At 39.1% G+C, this 15,859-nt stretch overlaps 1 protein-coding gene across 1 annotated transcript in view; it reads right to left on the bottom strand.

Annotated features, from left to right (window-relative positions):
- Positions 1-15,638, bottom strand: part of iars1 (isoleucyl-tRNA synthetase 1) — a 75,840-nt gene extending 60,202 nt beyond the window's left edge. The window contains exons 1-11 of the mRNA XM_084063146.1: positions 15,587-15,638; positions 14,584-14,707; positions 14,244-14,400; positions 12,220-12,339; positions 11,421-11,503; positions 10,470-10,587; positions 10,014-10,161; positions 5,313-5,400; positions 3,524-3,584; positions 3,174-3,269; positions 934-1,056 (exon numbers count right to left, since the gene is read on the bottom strand). Of these exons, the coding sequence (XP_083919272.1) occupies positions 934-1,056; positions 3,174-3,269; positions 3,524-3,584; positions 5,313-5,400; positions 10,014-10,161; positions 10,470-10,587; positions 11,421-11,503; positions 12,220-12,339; positions 14,244-14,400; positions 14,584-14,702 (1,113 nt within the window). The 5' untranslated portion in view covers positions 14,703-14,707; positions 15,587-15,638. The remainder of the gene's footprint in view (positions 1-933; positions 1,057-3,173; positions 3,270-3,523; positions 3,585-5,312; positions 5,401-10,013; positions 10,162-10,469; positions 10,588-11,420; positions 11,504-12,219; positions 12,340-14,243; positions 14,401-14,583; positions 14,708-15,586) is intronic.
- Positions 15,639-15,859: the final 221 nt, after the last annotated feature.

The following is a 15,859-nucleotide window of genomic DNA, read 5'->3' as shown; positions in this document are numbered from 1 at the left end:
TGTTCTTCTGTCCAGTGCCTGATATTTCACTGTTTAGATGTGTGTGTTTTTGTAAACTTTTTGCATTAATATACTTACACAGACCCACATGACAAATATATAACCTTAAAGCACGACACAATCTTCAGTGTTATTTTAACTCTGACTCTGTCCATTTCGGACCATTTTTACAGTCTCAAGAGATTTTACTCTATATTACTAAAGGAAAAAGACAGGAAAATTAAAAGGTTATCTTCCAGATGAAAAAAGGTACCTACGAGTGGGACTTTGTTACGTGTAATCTGGCATCTTTGAAATGATTTAATGATTTAGGAAAAGATCACAAACGTGTAGCACAAGGTTGTCAAAATCAATTTTTGTTCCTGTGTAAAATTCCGCTGTGTTTATGATACAAGGCAGTAAATAATGCCACCTCACTGACCTCGGACCAATGATGTCTCTTATATCTCCTCAGCATAGTCTGCCACATCATTCCAGATGCACATAAGAATGTTTGAAAGGGGCAAACAACTTACCTGCTTTTAAAATAAAAACTCCCTCTCTCTCCCTCTTTTCGTTTAGATGGCCTTGCCATCCTTCTGTTTACCACTATATACAGTACTTTATTGATCAGGAGGTCTCCCAGGGGTCTATACTTGGTCCTTTTTCCCTCTACACCAGATCTCTTAGTCCAACTACAAGCTCACAATGCCTCACAACTCGATGCGTTGTGAGCTTGTGGATAGAATATTTTTGGAGAATGTTTCCCTATTATCAGGTGGTGAATTAAAGGCCAACTTCAGCAAATCACCCCATGATATATGAGTAACCTCTGTGGTGAGGTTGTCTACTGTCTATTTTCTCCTGCTTCTACCCTAACTCAAAGCATCCTTCCCACCAACCACCCTGCTACACACAGTTTCCACCCCTCCCTTACACTGAAGCGACACTCACCTTGACATACTGTCCCACAAAGTCTGTGACCTCTGGAGTGAAGCAGCCTGAGGCGTCCACGGGGCAGACAGGGACCTGGTCCCTCTGGATGATGCCGTACTCCATGCAGATTCTGTGATCATCCTACATTTTTAAAGATATATAGAACAAAGAGAACATGTAAGCGTCATATTTATTTTTGGCTTGTTGCAAAACAAATAGTATTTCCATGTGGCTCTTTGAGTTACAAATACTACTTCAATGTATTCATTTATTTGTGTAACCTGTGTTTACTGTGCATTCAGTTATTGAGAAGTGAATGTAATGTTTTTAACTGTGTTTTTGATGTGTTTATAATCCTGTATTGGGTAAGTAGTGTAGCCCTACTTCTCCATACACAAACAAACATTCAACTGCACACAAGGTACTTGCTGTTTGTCGCGTCTTATGTTTGATTACTATGTTTAACTTACTACTTGTTTATTATTTTAGGTGAGAACCTTGTATAAGCCCTATATGGGTTTCCTTTCTCACCTGCATTTATTTCTGTGTTTTTTAATAATGTTTTATTGTGCAAATAAATAAATGAGACATCGAACTAAAAGCTCATTCTTTCATTCATGTACATAAATAGCTTCAGACTAAGACAGAGGGCCATTGGAGCTTTTTTCCCTTTACAGTCCTGTTAATTGTCATGTGACAACTCAGCAGGGAAATTCTACATGTTGCTAAAGTTAATTGAGTTGAAGACATCCAGATCCTGCAGACCTACTGTACAAGAGGTACAGCCATAGCAAATATACCAGTATGTAACTGTAAAACAGAAATGTTGAGGAATATTATTTCCACAGGAATGAGTCATCTTCCCACCTTTGCTTTTCAATGACTAGTCCAAGTTAGCTTTATTTAATGTGTAAATGTGTTGTACTGTTTTCATTGGAGAAAAAATAATGGAAAATGAATGTCCTAGTTCCAGGTCCTGTAAGCTAAAAAAAAAAAAGACTGATTTTTCTTTTTGGTCAACGCTCAAACTATATGGGGCTTGGCTGCAATTAAGATTCCTCTGAATTGACCCATTTCACCTGAAAAGTCTAGCTCTCCATCTCCTGGTGAAGATTAAACATCATATGTAATGGACGGTGGTGTGTCATTAACACATTTGGATGATGGATTCGATGATCGCTCTAAACACAGTATGTGGAAATATATAGAGATTAAAAAGCGTCCAGTATTGCCTTTTTTTGTGGATTAATATACAGGGAATAGCGTTCTTTCCATGGCATCACTGGTCATTAATCTGTTCCACTCCATGCCGTTAACTTATCATCATACTTGGTGAGTGGTACTGTACATTGCAACTGGGTGTGGATAATTACTTATATACTCCAGTAAATACTCCTCACTGGATAACTGACTGCGATCAATGGATAGAAGATCACTGGAAAATTAAGAAAAAGATCTTTGCGTTCACAGAATTTTAAGATTAAATACATTTATTATGTTAAAATGTAGCCAAGAGATATTGGCATAGTTGCAAGAGTCAACATCCGTATAGGGGCTAGGCTGCTGTGCAACCAGAGATGGAGAGGAAACGAGGGAGAGGAGAAAAAACTAATAAATACATAGAGAGAGAGTGAGATGGATCCAGCCACAGGGGGCATTCATCTGCCCTTGACAAGGTCATCTAGGCTATTAGTAATGACCCAATAGCTCCAATACTACTGCAGTGATGGCCTCTGGGACAAGGATTAAATAGATACTGCACAATTTTCTATACGATATGGATTATTACAAGCAAATAAATATAAACACCATAATGTCCAATCAATATACAAGTAATGATTAATTGCTTTTGAGTGACTTAACGTTTTGTATTATGGGATTTAAGATTATTTTTTTTTTAAATGATGAGGATCTAAAATATAAAATTGTAATTATTTTATAGCCTGAGACCATGCACATAATAATTGCAATATCCAACCCCAACACCTGCAATGTCAAACATTAGGAAATATTGTTTTATCATAGTTAATGGAATTATAAAGACAAGACAAACTACTGTAGTAACAGCGATGGGAAGCTAGACAACACAATACCCTTCGCCACAATGAGAAAATACAATTACATTTTGTTGTGGAACTGAATTATCGGGCCAAATTATATTAGTACAACACTAGGATGATGCAATAAATCATGTAATAAACTTCTCTGTGTGTCTGAGGTAGAGAAGAATAAATGAAAGATTTAAAGGCCGAACTCACAGCTCCAAAGTACGGTGCCTGGTGAACCACTCCAGTACCCTCCTCCTCTTTGACGTAGTTATCCGTCACTACGTGGAACGCACCTTTCTCTCCACACTGGAGTGAGATGGGGGAGCGAGATAGTGAAATAGAGTGAGTGAGAGTTGGAGAGATACAGAGAGAGAAAAACAGACAAAGTGAAAGAGAAAGAAAGAGATGGGCAGAGGAATAGCAATTTAGGAGGCAGATAGAGGGATGCCTGTTTGTGTTCAGGGAGGTCATTAGATTGAGCTATAGCTCTGACACTGGTCTGAGGCAAATAAAATATACAATGTGCAACCGCCAGGAACAAGAAAAACAAATCTGCTCACCTTGGAAAAGTACTGGAAGAGAGGCTTGTATTTCTTTCCTTTCAACACCTTGCCTGGAAATCTAAACAAAACACACACACACACACACACACACACACACACACACACACACACACACACACACACACACACACACACACACACACACACACACACACACACACACACACACACACACACACACACACACACACACACACACACACACACAGAGTTAACCACTTTCAACCTGGTGTCCCTATTTTGGGCACTCAACTATTTAAAAAAAATCTCAATAATGTTCAAATAACTTCCAAAATTATTAAAATAGTACATCTACAAGCTTGCAATGCATTGTGTTAGATTATTTCCACACAACAACATTGAAGGATGAGTTATGAAATATAGCTTAAGTGGTTAAGCTGAAGTTTAAATCTTTGTTCCAGTTTCTCTCGTATTTCCTTCCTCCCCATACAACCATACAGTGAGCTTTAACTGTACACTGGCATATAAAGGACAAAACAGAAGGGCAAAGTGTATTATGATGAGGGCACTGAAACAACAAGTGCCAATAGAACTTCTCCTAAGCACATTGCCACAAGGCAACATTTTACAGATGAGATAGGACACTATTCCTCCATGACTGAGCAATTGCATCCTTTTGTGCTTTATAAGGATGATGGAACACACTGTCACACACAATGTTCCACAATCTCCCAATAAGTGTTCAACTGGGCTGTGATTTGGTGACTACGGCAGCTGTGGAATATGGTTCACATAATTTCCATATAATTCCTCCAAATGTGGTTCAGCTGCATTCAATATATTTTAAATCATAGAAGAAAGACTCTCGCACACTGTCTTCAAATGCAAAGATACAGTTTAATGAGAAACAACATTTGGGTACAGAAACCTTCATCACCTGATGAAAGTCTATGGACCGAAACATTGTATTTCCCATTAATCATTATCTTTAGGCAGAATGCGGGAGTCTTCCTTCTGTGTTGATCAGCCCTTAGTCTCCTCCAACATGCCTGCCATTCTGTAGGTGGGCAAAAGCCTTGCTCATTTTAATATATTTTCAATCTGCAATTTAATGATACTTTTCCGTTACGTTATCTTATACCTCAAATGATTCACTCCCCGTCTCATCCTACACTTTCCCTTACCTCATCCACTGAGCTGGGAAATGGAGACTGCTTTACTGTTCGTGGAACAAAATTCAACTAAATAGAATAAATTCTTCTACTTGTTCAGTTATTACTTCTATTGCTGTCTCACCAAGGATAATAAACACAAGAAAAACTTGAATGTTTAAACTCATATGGCATTCAGATCCTTCATCATTACGCCTAACCACCCAGAAAATAGTTTTCTATTTGAAAGCACATTTAGAGCACTGAAATACACATTTTCTTGTAATTTACTTTCCTACCAACTTCAAATACTCTAAAAGTGTAATATTACCCTCTCTGCTGTCTCCCCGATTGACCCTTTTTATGTGGAAATAGCAGATCTACAGTATTGTGGGCTTGGCTATTGCTACTATTTTAAAATATTTTGAAAGTATAACATTATTAAATATATCAGTTATTGCTTTGTATATTTAAGTTATTTGTCATATCTGCCCTGTGCAATATTTGTTTAGAAAGCCTAAAAGGCAAACAGAAATGCAATTTCAATTGATATGTTCCAATGTGCAATACCAAAAACACTAAACGCACAATTATTCCTGTTCTAACAAGCAACTGATGTTTGTCTTTATGTCTGTCATAGCCTCTTGGTGGCTATGTGTCCCCTCAGTACTCACTTGTCCAGGATGGTATACTCGCTCTCAGACTTAAACAGAGCTCCAAGCCTGGCCTCCATCATGATGTAGGTTTGACCTGTTGTGTTGTCTAGAAATCAGAAAGAGATAAACAAATGCTGTGATTTCATTTATACAGAAACATGGCTGGTACACAATACAACGTTTAGGCAGAGTCAGGCTTGACCACTCGTCGTCTGGGGAACAGGTTCCTGCCTGACCACCAGACGGACAAACAGACAAGATATATAAATGCCCACAAGAATGTCTCGCTTTGTGGGGTATAACAGGGTCTTAGTTTTGCACCCACACATTTTCTAAATAAGGTTGACCTATCTCAATTGTATAGGAGTCTACACCTGAAAGACTGGTACAACTAAAATCCAAAAAAAAAAAAAAAATCTCAACTATCATATAGGGTTGTCTTAGAATCACGTCATATAAGAACGGTGTTCCAAAAATAAAATCATCCCGGCGATTCTGTCAGGTATGTGTGACTCTGTGTCGTTTATGATAATTGCGTATTTGATAACGTCCGTGTTCGGATAAAATTGATTTATTGTCTTGGATACATTTTTACTGTCAGTTGATGCTTAATCGTCAGGCTCATTGTACACTCTCAGAGTTACCGACCTGTAAGAGTTCATTTGGACCCAGCGGTGGTCTCCGGAGCCCATGTTGAAAACTAGTGAACTTGAATATTACACATCTTTCATCCAATCCTTTGGAATATACGAAGTATGAATTGGAGGACATTCTGAATAATGCTACTTGAGAAAAAGTGGATGAAGGGAAAAAGAGCAGACTTACTACATTTTACATGTTACCCAAAATATATATAGATTTATCCAACCTGCTAGAATGAATCAGTCAGGATATGTTTGGAGGTTAGGAAGGAGGCACTCAATGACGCTAGAACCCTTGACATAAATGCTTAATTTCATTTTTTTTTTTTTTTTAATTACTTTGCAACATACTGTTACTGTAGTGGAATTTAAATAAAGACCCATGGAGAAAGGGTTAGGTCAGGTTCCAGGTGTATCATTTTCTTTTAAATGTTTTTCAGTATTGGTTTCTTAAGTCATAATTCTGTGGCTGTATGACAATGTTACGTATGTTATGTTATTAACTCATTCACTGCCACCGACGTAAAAAAAATGTAATTATTCCCGTTTACCAATGCTGCTAAAAACGTAATTAAAAAAATGAAAAAATATATATATGTAGATATATATTTATTTATTTTCGTTTTCCTCACACAGAACCCAAGATATTGTCATCCGGAGATTTGCTGCTCCATTCACCTCTTGGGTAACTTATTACTTAAAAATCCTGTATCTCGGCTCCTGTGTACTTTTTTTTTACAATGTATTTTTGGTCAAGACATGCTATTTTCAAAGGCAGACAATTCATGTCAACGACCTCGTTGACATGTGTGAAACCACACAGTATAACCCTCAGTGATTAGCAACCATAAGGGGATCGATCATAATGGAGATAAATATTCTGTGACTACTTGAAAAAGGTAAGAAAATCGAAAAATCGCTGGCAGTGGGCAAACGCGGCCAGTAATAAGTCTGGCAGTGAATGAGTTAAGGAAACTTCTAAAATATTGGTCGTTATGCTTAGTTCAGAGCCTTTTAGGCTTCATAATCAAAAATTGCACAGGGCAGATATGACATCTGCCTTTTCTGCATTTCAACATGGAAACGATTATGACGATTCTGCAAAAACAATTGCTTTTATCTCAAATAATTGCAATAGACGATTATGTAATAATTGTGACAGGCCTACCTCGTACGTGTCACGTGACAAAAATAGCCAATCTACAAGAACACAGCGTGACACAGATGCCATGCGTTGTGCGCATAAATTAACGTAAACGTAAATATTCATTTAAAAACGATGGAAACGAGTCTGACAATCATGCAAAATAATTGCGATTATCTCATTATGTATTTGTATTCCAGGACAAACTATTTAGACATAAACACGGTACAGCCGTGGGTACCAGTTTTGCTGCCAACTAAGCCCATCTCTTCCTAAGAGTCTGGGGTTGAAAAGTTTATCCTGGGCCCTTCCAATCCCTCATCAGAACAACATTATCTGATATGGAAGGTATATCGATGACTTCATCTTCTTCTACAATGGTGACCTACAAGACCTTAAGGAATTTGACAGCTGCCTCAACTCCACTAGTCACAGTGTGGAACTCTTCACAGTACAGCCAGAGGGAAATAAACTTTCTGGACTTCGAAATAACAAAAACATCCTCAGGGGAGCTGCATACTAAAATGTTAGGCGAGGACACAGACCTTAATACCATTCTGCATGCTCACAGCTTCCATCCCCCTCACCTTAGCCAAAGGCATCCAGTTTGACAATTGCAGCGCCTTCAAACGCATTTGTAATCAAGAGGACTTTGATCTAAAAGCTGCAGAAATTAGGCTACGGTTTGCGGAGCGTGGGTGTAAACATAGGGATTTGGAAACATCAAACATTAAGTTAAATCTATAGGAAGAGTAGGGCTGGGCAATTAACACAAAATATATCAAAACCAATATTTGCTCATGTAGGCCAATTGAATGATTGAGAAGCAGGGTTTTTTGTTCTACATATTTATCAACAAATCGACATGAAAATGGTTTCGATTTTTCTGATTTGTCTGATTAATCATTTTCTCCTGTGTTGGACTTGGTTGTACAATGGTGGCATACAAAATAGCACAAATAGCTGATCTACAAGCGCATGAGCTTGTAGATCTGCTATTTTCACACATTTTCTTCTAATAATCGTTCATTCATCATTATCGAGGCAAATGTTTGAAATAATCATGATACTGATTAGAAGTTGTATTGCCCAGCCTTAAGAGTATCTTGTGCAGCAAACATTAACTGTCTGCTCAGATCTGCAACATTAGAAGCGGAATATACAGTGATCCATTTTTGCAGAAATTGTTCCCTGAAACTCCTACTTTGCCTATAGAAGGGCTCCCACCCTACAAGACAAGCTGGTATACAGCTCCCACTCCCACCCTACAAGACAAGCTGGTACACAGCTCCCACTCTCACCCTACAAGACAAGCTGGTACACAGCCAGGCACCTTCCCCAGTGGAAAATGCTGCCATTGCAGAGATATTTCTGAAAATGACACATTGGTGGATGAGTCTGGTAACAGACTCTTAAAAAACATAAAATTAGAAAGCAATTTCTAATATTATGTTATGCTGCCCTGAAGTTTGAGGGTGGTCGAGGAAGGAAACCATTGTGTATCTTAATGCTAAAAGACCAATACTAATGCAGGAGCATGTGACTTAAAGAGGATATCAAAATGCTAACATCCAAAAGTCAATATATGTGATCTGTATTAATATTCCCACATTTTCTATATACATGATCTAAAAGTTGATCCAGCATATAAGTTAACTGAAAATATGTAGAGTACAGTAACTAGCTGGACTGAATATGCACTGGTCACTGAAAGCTAAAATAAATAAATGAAAAACCTCTACCCCAGTAGAAACTGGTTAAATGGGGACAGTGTCATAGAAGTTACAGACGAGCTACAGAAAAGGAGGGGCAACAGTTGTAAATAGCGATACAAAACCCCAATGGCCTGAAAAGATAGAAAAAGAGAGACGGGGGAGAGAGAGAGGCGAGAGAGAGGGGCGGGGGGGCATCAATAAAATATGTCCCTTCTTCTCAGTGGAGTGATAAATGATTGCACAGCTAAGACTTGCTGCCAGCCTTGCTCACAGATAGAGAGAGATAGAAAGAGAGAGAGAAATAGAGATAGAGATAGATAAATAGATAGAGAACTGAGATATATGGGAGCGAAAGAAACAGGTGGATAGGGAGGAAAGACGGATAATAAAAAGTGAAATGAGCGAAAATGGGAAGAGTGTGTGTGTGTGTGTGTGTGTGTGTGTGTGTGTGTGTGTGTGTGTGTGTGTGTGTGTGTGTGTGTGTTGGGGTACAACAAGGAAAGAGAGTGAACAAGGGCGAGTGTGTTGATACCAAACACATTCATTGGTATTCCAAGGCAGTCTCCCATGCAGCAAGGCAACAGCCAGTGCAGTTTTCCACTCACACTTGTGCTTCAACATTGACCCCTTGAGGCCACAGCAGGCTACAGCAGGCAGCTGTCAGGAATCTAGGTCATTACATTATGAAGAAGCCTACCAGTCTCTCACAGGGAACCAAAACCTAAAGGACATGCAGCAGGGAGTATGGGGGGGACACACTAACCATCTCAGGAGTATTTTTATATTTGAACAAGGACAAGCGACCCTATTTGAGATTCGTTCATAATTCCCATAATACCTGAACCGTTCATGTACACACAGCATGCACAGGTGCGACTGTGTGTGCACACATGCATGCACACAGTCGACATAGTTCAACCTGCTTCATTCAGTTTGTGTCATACTGGGCTTGAGCAGTATCACGGTATTATGGTATACCAGGCTGTTCAGAAATACCAAAGGCATGATTTACCATCAAAAATACAGACACTCATAGATACACAGGATTGCAGCTCAGCTTTTATATTTTCCTTGTATAGTGCATGGCTCTGTCTGCATTAAGCTAGCCGTCTATGATGTGTGTGTATTACAAAACAAGGATCGAATCACATAAAAGGCAATTATGATTTAATTGCCAAACAATTATTATTTTCCAATGATGGCAAGGATGGTTTCTCACCTTTGACCTTGACATACTGAAACTCTGGGTTGACACAGAGGGCCAGGTTGCTAGGCAACGTCCAGGGTGTGGTTGTCCAGGCAATCAGAGATACACCTTCGTCCTCCAGCAGTGGGAAGTTGACAATCACTGACGGGTCCTGGACATCCTGCAGACAAACGGGAAGAGGAGATATTGATTGTATAATATATAAAATGGCACCAAGTACAACTACATAGAATGTGTAATCATACTGTATGAGTATGCTGTCTAAACAAGAGGGTTTCGTTTTAGTTTTTCTCCCTACTACTCTGCGTCTGCATGCATTTAGGATCCTGTGTTACTAGAAACAAGTTCAGATTTATCCCCATAATATCTGAGTATCCCAGCCGCTGAGTAAAATAATAATAGTAATATTAGTAATAATAATAGTGTAGCTTGCACGCCAATTAGTCTGGGGTTCTGTTGTGTGCCTACCTTGTAGTTCTGGTTGGATTCAAAGTTTGAGAGGGGGGTGTTGCAGGCAGTGGAATAAGGCATGACCTTGACGCCCCTGTACACCAGGCCCTTGTCATAAAGCTGCTTAAATACCCACCTGAAGTAACCAAAAGATGCACAAAATAGACATTTTAAGTGACAATGAGTGTAGATTCTATACTGTTCCACAGTGGTTCTCAATGTGGGGGCCAAGTCACCCAGTGGTCCTTGGTGATTCATGGGGGTCCCAAGCTAAATGATTAATATATAATCTGCATCATGACATGTACAACTAAATACAACTACAGAACATGAATGGTTATTTTGTTGTCTCTATACCTACAGTGTATTGACAGTAAAGGAATTCTGGACTAAATGACAGTTCATGGGCATCAGTTTGATCACTGGTTCTGGACAACTGAATATCCATATATGCCTATAAATGGACATATCGGTCGGATCCGGACACCCGCATATCCGAACGACTCGACAGCGGGCACAGCACTCCCTCGAGTGAAGTCAGTCGGTCCCAAATATGCACATGAACAATTAAGGGCATAGCGGTCAAATCTGTGGCCCTGGACAAACAGGTCTCCATATATGCCTATATATGGGCGTATCAGGTTTGTTTATGGTTATTTGAGTAATTGAGTCATAGTGACATGCCTACATATGGGCGTATCAGGTTTGTTTATGCTTACGTCAGAGTCTGAGTGATCTCAGAAGCTGGCCGTGGTCCTGCCTAAATATGGGCGTATCGGGTTTGTTTATGGTTATGTCTGAGTGATCTCAGAAGTTCGTCTGCCCACCGGCCGGCCGGCCCTCCCACTAGCCAATTTTAATGTAGGATTATATATTATTATCCAGAAGATAATACTATGCAAAGTCTTGAGGCATTTAGTTCCACACATTTTATGGATATTTCATGAAATATATTGCAAGGCTTCATACCAGACAGTCTCCATGAACCAGGGGTAGAGGGTCTTGTAGTCATTCTTAAAATCAATCCATCTGCCCATTCTTGTCACTGAGATCTGGGAACGTCACACAACAATGTAAAATACACAGGTGAAAAACTGAACAGAAGATCATGCCAAAACTCAGGAGAACTCAATGTTCCAATATTTGTTTTGTTTTGTTCAGTTTGTTTTGAATGCTCCCAATGCATCGCCAAGCATAACTATAAATCAGGCTTAAAGGAAAATCTGTTAGGCTCATCTTGTTTTTATAATAAAAAAATAGAACTCCATATCCTACTCTTTTTGTCCCCTACATCACAACATTAACACCAAGTGATACCTAGTATACGAGATTTAGTTCATTCTTGTAAAAAATAAACTACATTTTTGTTTACCGGTAGTTGGTCTAAAATACTCGTTCCCAACCTTTTCTTTCACTTGATCGGCTGCCATGAAGTGGTCAGATGGGTGGGCCGTGTGCATTTTCAGAGCATGTTTATTTCAATGATCAATCAATCGATTGTGTTCCTGCTTGGATCAGTGGAACTAACATAGTATACTTTAAGTTCCTATTTACTGATATCCCAATGAAAACACATTTTATATTAATGTTATATTATCAATACAATCTATGTGTTTTGCTAATTTTTTGGGGGCCCATTTACAATATCCTCACAGCCCACAGGTTGGGAATATCACTAGTTTGCTCTTTCATAGACTTCCAATGTAAATACTTTTCTTATTGTGTTACATAACTGTGCGAGGCCAAGCCAACTCTCCTCTGTGCTTACCTCCCACTCATTGGAGTATCTCATGACAATGTTTCTGCACTGCTTGTTGTATTCAGCAATGCCCATCTTGGCCACGTCTTCAGGCCCTTTGATGTTCAAGGTTTTGTCAATCTCATATTCCTGTAAAAGCACATAGAGACGAGAAACAAACAAAAAAGAAAAAACAATTAGAAAAATCTTTAAAATGTATCAGCCATTTGCCCTCATCTACATGAACTCTAGAGACCCTATTCTGTGCATGTCATAATAAGCGAACATTCTGCAAAAATAGATCGATCGGCTATTTTCGGCAAAGAGATTTGGGGCAGAGGGAAAAAAGGAAGGGCGCTACGTACAGACCCCCTGGGGGACCTCGGTAAACAACCTTTATAGGGTTAAAGGTATTAAGTAGTTAATATGATATACATACTAATCCAAATCCAAATATCAATATGTATTTATACAATTTTGCATTAGAATGGCCCTAACTAATCCTATGCCGAATAGTTCCACTGTCTGAATGTCATTATAGTTACATTGGGCCTTATTCACAAAGCGTGCGTATACTCATTATCATCATTATTTTACCTGAATGTGTTTGTTAGGTACACCAAAACTGACATCTGCTCTCAGGCACTCGTAGGTGGCAGAATCCATTTATTACAAAGCAATCATTAAATTGAATTAATTAATGAATTTATTTTGGTCTTAAGCCATGTACAGAGTTAGTCACTACATACAGCAAAACAAACAGCACAAGAACAACAGCTAGACCAAAAAGGTGTGGGCTGAAGTCGTAGCTTATAATGCCTTCCCTTTTTTACCTTAAATAATACATAAAACGGAAACAATGATAAAACATAAAGACAGACAAGATTTTGAAGTTTCATATAATAATAATATTGTATGGATTATGATAACGTGTTTATATTTATCTACATTATTCTTAAACACTTTCTTGAATTTATAGATTGAGTCATTAAGTCCATTTTTTATTGCTTTAATCGATGTACATCTCCTTTTAATGTCTCTAGTGATGTTGATCTGGTTGATCACCTGAACGCCACACAATGGCCCAACGCCTTCTAAATACATAAATAAAGTTTTCTGAAAATACTCAAATTGTATTCAATTTTTTTAAATAATGTTGCTATATACTGTATATAGCAACAACTACACACAGAGGTGTTCCCGGCTTGAAAGGTATAATAACATATAGGTGTTCCAGGTCTAAATGGGACAGACTACAAGTGTTACTGGATGAAATCTGTGTCCATTCCTAATCCTGATGCAGGACAGCAGATATAGGATATGTTAATCCAAAACCAAAAGACAAAAGGAGTGATCAATAAAGCTCTGATCCATAATCTACCGGAGAGCAGCATTACAGTACGTCCTGGATTCTAGCCTCATCTGTTTTTTTTGTTACCTCAGCAAAGGTGAGCAATTGTTCAGTAGAAAAGGCTTATATAGCTAATATCTTGCCATGCTTTATTAGCCTAACATTTTGTCCTGGGTCGTTAAACTTTGTGCATTATTTATTCTCATTTACACATGAGAGCAATACTTTATTCAAGTTCAGCTGAGGCACTCACCTGCCAAATAAACCAGATATACAAGCTGACAAGGCGTTGGGATGTGAAGCTTTGCAGCAAACAGATCTTTTCTTTTTGAAGAGTGACGCCTTGTACTTGTGCATTCACTGCAGTGCAGTTGCTTTCACATTGGATATTCCATTGCCTTTTATTGTGTTAAACGGGGCATGGAACGATGCAAATGATGCACACATGAATGCGCATAAGATGTATGAACCGGTGGAATTCATCATCTGATACACCTGAGACACATGCAAATCAAGGCTCACACCCTTTCATGAATCAAGACCTTGGTCTACTCTATACTTAGTAGCAAACCTACACTAAAATATAGTAGAAATTGAAGAAGACCTTTGTGAATGAGGCATACTGAGAGCAAATGGATTAAACAAAATTAAAACTGAGAAATGTTTCATGTGTAATAAAAAATAAGTAACGCCATGTTCTTACCACAGGCAACCCATGACAGTCCCAGCCAAAGCGTCGGTCCACATGAAAGCCACTCTGGTGGGCAAAGCGGGTGACAATGTCCTTTATGGTGCCAGCCAGGATGTGCCCATAGTGGGGAAGACCAGTGGCAAAGGGAGGACCATCATAGAACGTGTATCTGGACAAGACGGGTAACAAAGATTAGGATATTCCTATACAATCGCCAAAACGATGTGTTATGGAATTTCCCACATGACCCCTAAAACAATGATTCAAATAATCTTATCTGCGGTTTATGGGTGACAGAGATTTGACATATTTCTCTGATCATGTATTATTACATTGTTACATGTTATCTTACTTGGGCCTGTTTTTGGACTGTTTGAGGCATTCCTGGAAGCAGTCCTTGTCCTTCCAGAACTGGAGGATCTTCTCTTCTTCAGAGGGAAAGTTGATGGATTCAGGGACTGGCTCCACCATGGTTTCTGTTCAGGACACATTAAAACATAGCCACAATAAACGGTATGAACCACTGATTCTGAAACTTTTTTTATTTCAAGGACCTCCAGTTTGATATGCATTCAGCCCCGGGCCTTGCTATCTCTGGGACCCCAATCTACAATGTAGAATCCTACCTCTGAGAGACTCTAAAAGGAACCAAATACACCCATAATTTGTACACTCTCAGAATTACCGGCATTGTTCCTCAAAGACCCCTAGGGGTCACCGTACTCCAGTTGTTTGAGAACCAAGGGTTGACAATGGTATCTTTCTTTTAAGAGGAAAGTAAGAGGAAAGTCCCGTCGCGACCCACAGGTTGAGAACCACTGCGCTAATCAAACAACTTTCTACAGTAATGATGACGTATTTATCTACAACCAACGGCCCGGGTTACCTTTATAGATCTAAAGCACAACTGTATCAATTATTTGAGGCACCACTCAAAAACACAATTTCGTAAAAGCAACTCTGCATTTCTGCATGTATCACCTTGCAACCTTTAAAAGCCTGTCAAACTAACCATAAAGAAAACATGCACAGTGAACATATCATGCACAACTTTACAGTATGTGTAACGATATAAATGCATGAACAAAATCCACTAAAAAGTAGAAAAGTTTGACCAGTTCAGACACTACAACAGAGTCAGCTACACTGAATGACGCCTCCTTGTTGTTAGCTCCCAGGCTATGCTAACAGGTTTAACTGTCAAGCTATAATCTTCAATAACATTGTGACAGCGTTCACTTGTGAGTTTCTAAAAGACGAGGCTCACACGGGCACACAGCCATGCACACGTTACAGAATATAACCACTATGACGTTGAAATGTAGATATATTTCAGTAACAGTGATGACACTCACATGTGTTGTGTGTCGCCGGGCTGAAACAGAGGAGGAGGGGATGAGACGAGATGGGAAATGATGCAAGAGACCGTCAACATAGGTGGAAGTGACGTAATACGGGCGTCTGTCATGACCGTCATGGATGAACTTCAACATAGTGTTTGCACTTTCTTCCTTTTTGGCCCGTACATCTGCATAAACGTTCATATTTCAAATATAAAGTGTGTACCCTATGGCCACGGATGTTACAGTTATGTACGGGTCCTCTAAAGTACCCGTATATTCCGTATT

Source organism: Gymnoscopelus microlampas (genome assembly GCF_963454915.1).
Source record: "Gymnoscopelus microlampas genome assembly, chromosome: 7".
NCBI classification, from domain to species: domain Eukaryota; kingdom Metazoa; phylum Chordata; class Actinopteri; order Myctophiformes; family Myctophidae; genus Gymnoscopelus; species Gymnoscopelus microlampas.
The sequence above is the reverse complement of the archived record's forward strand: the minus strand, read 5'-3'. Positions and strand labels throughout refer to the sequence as shown.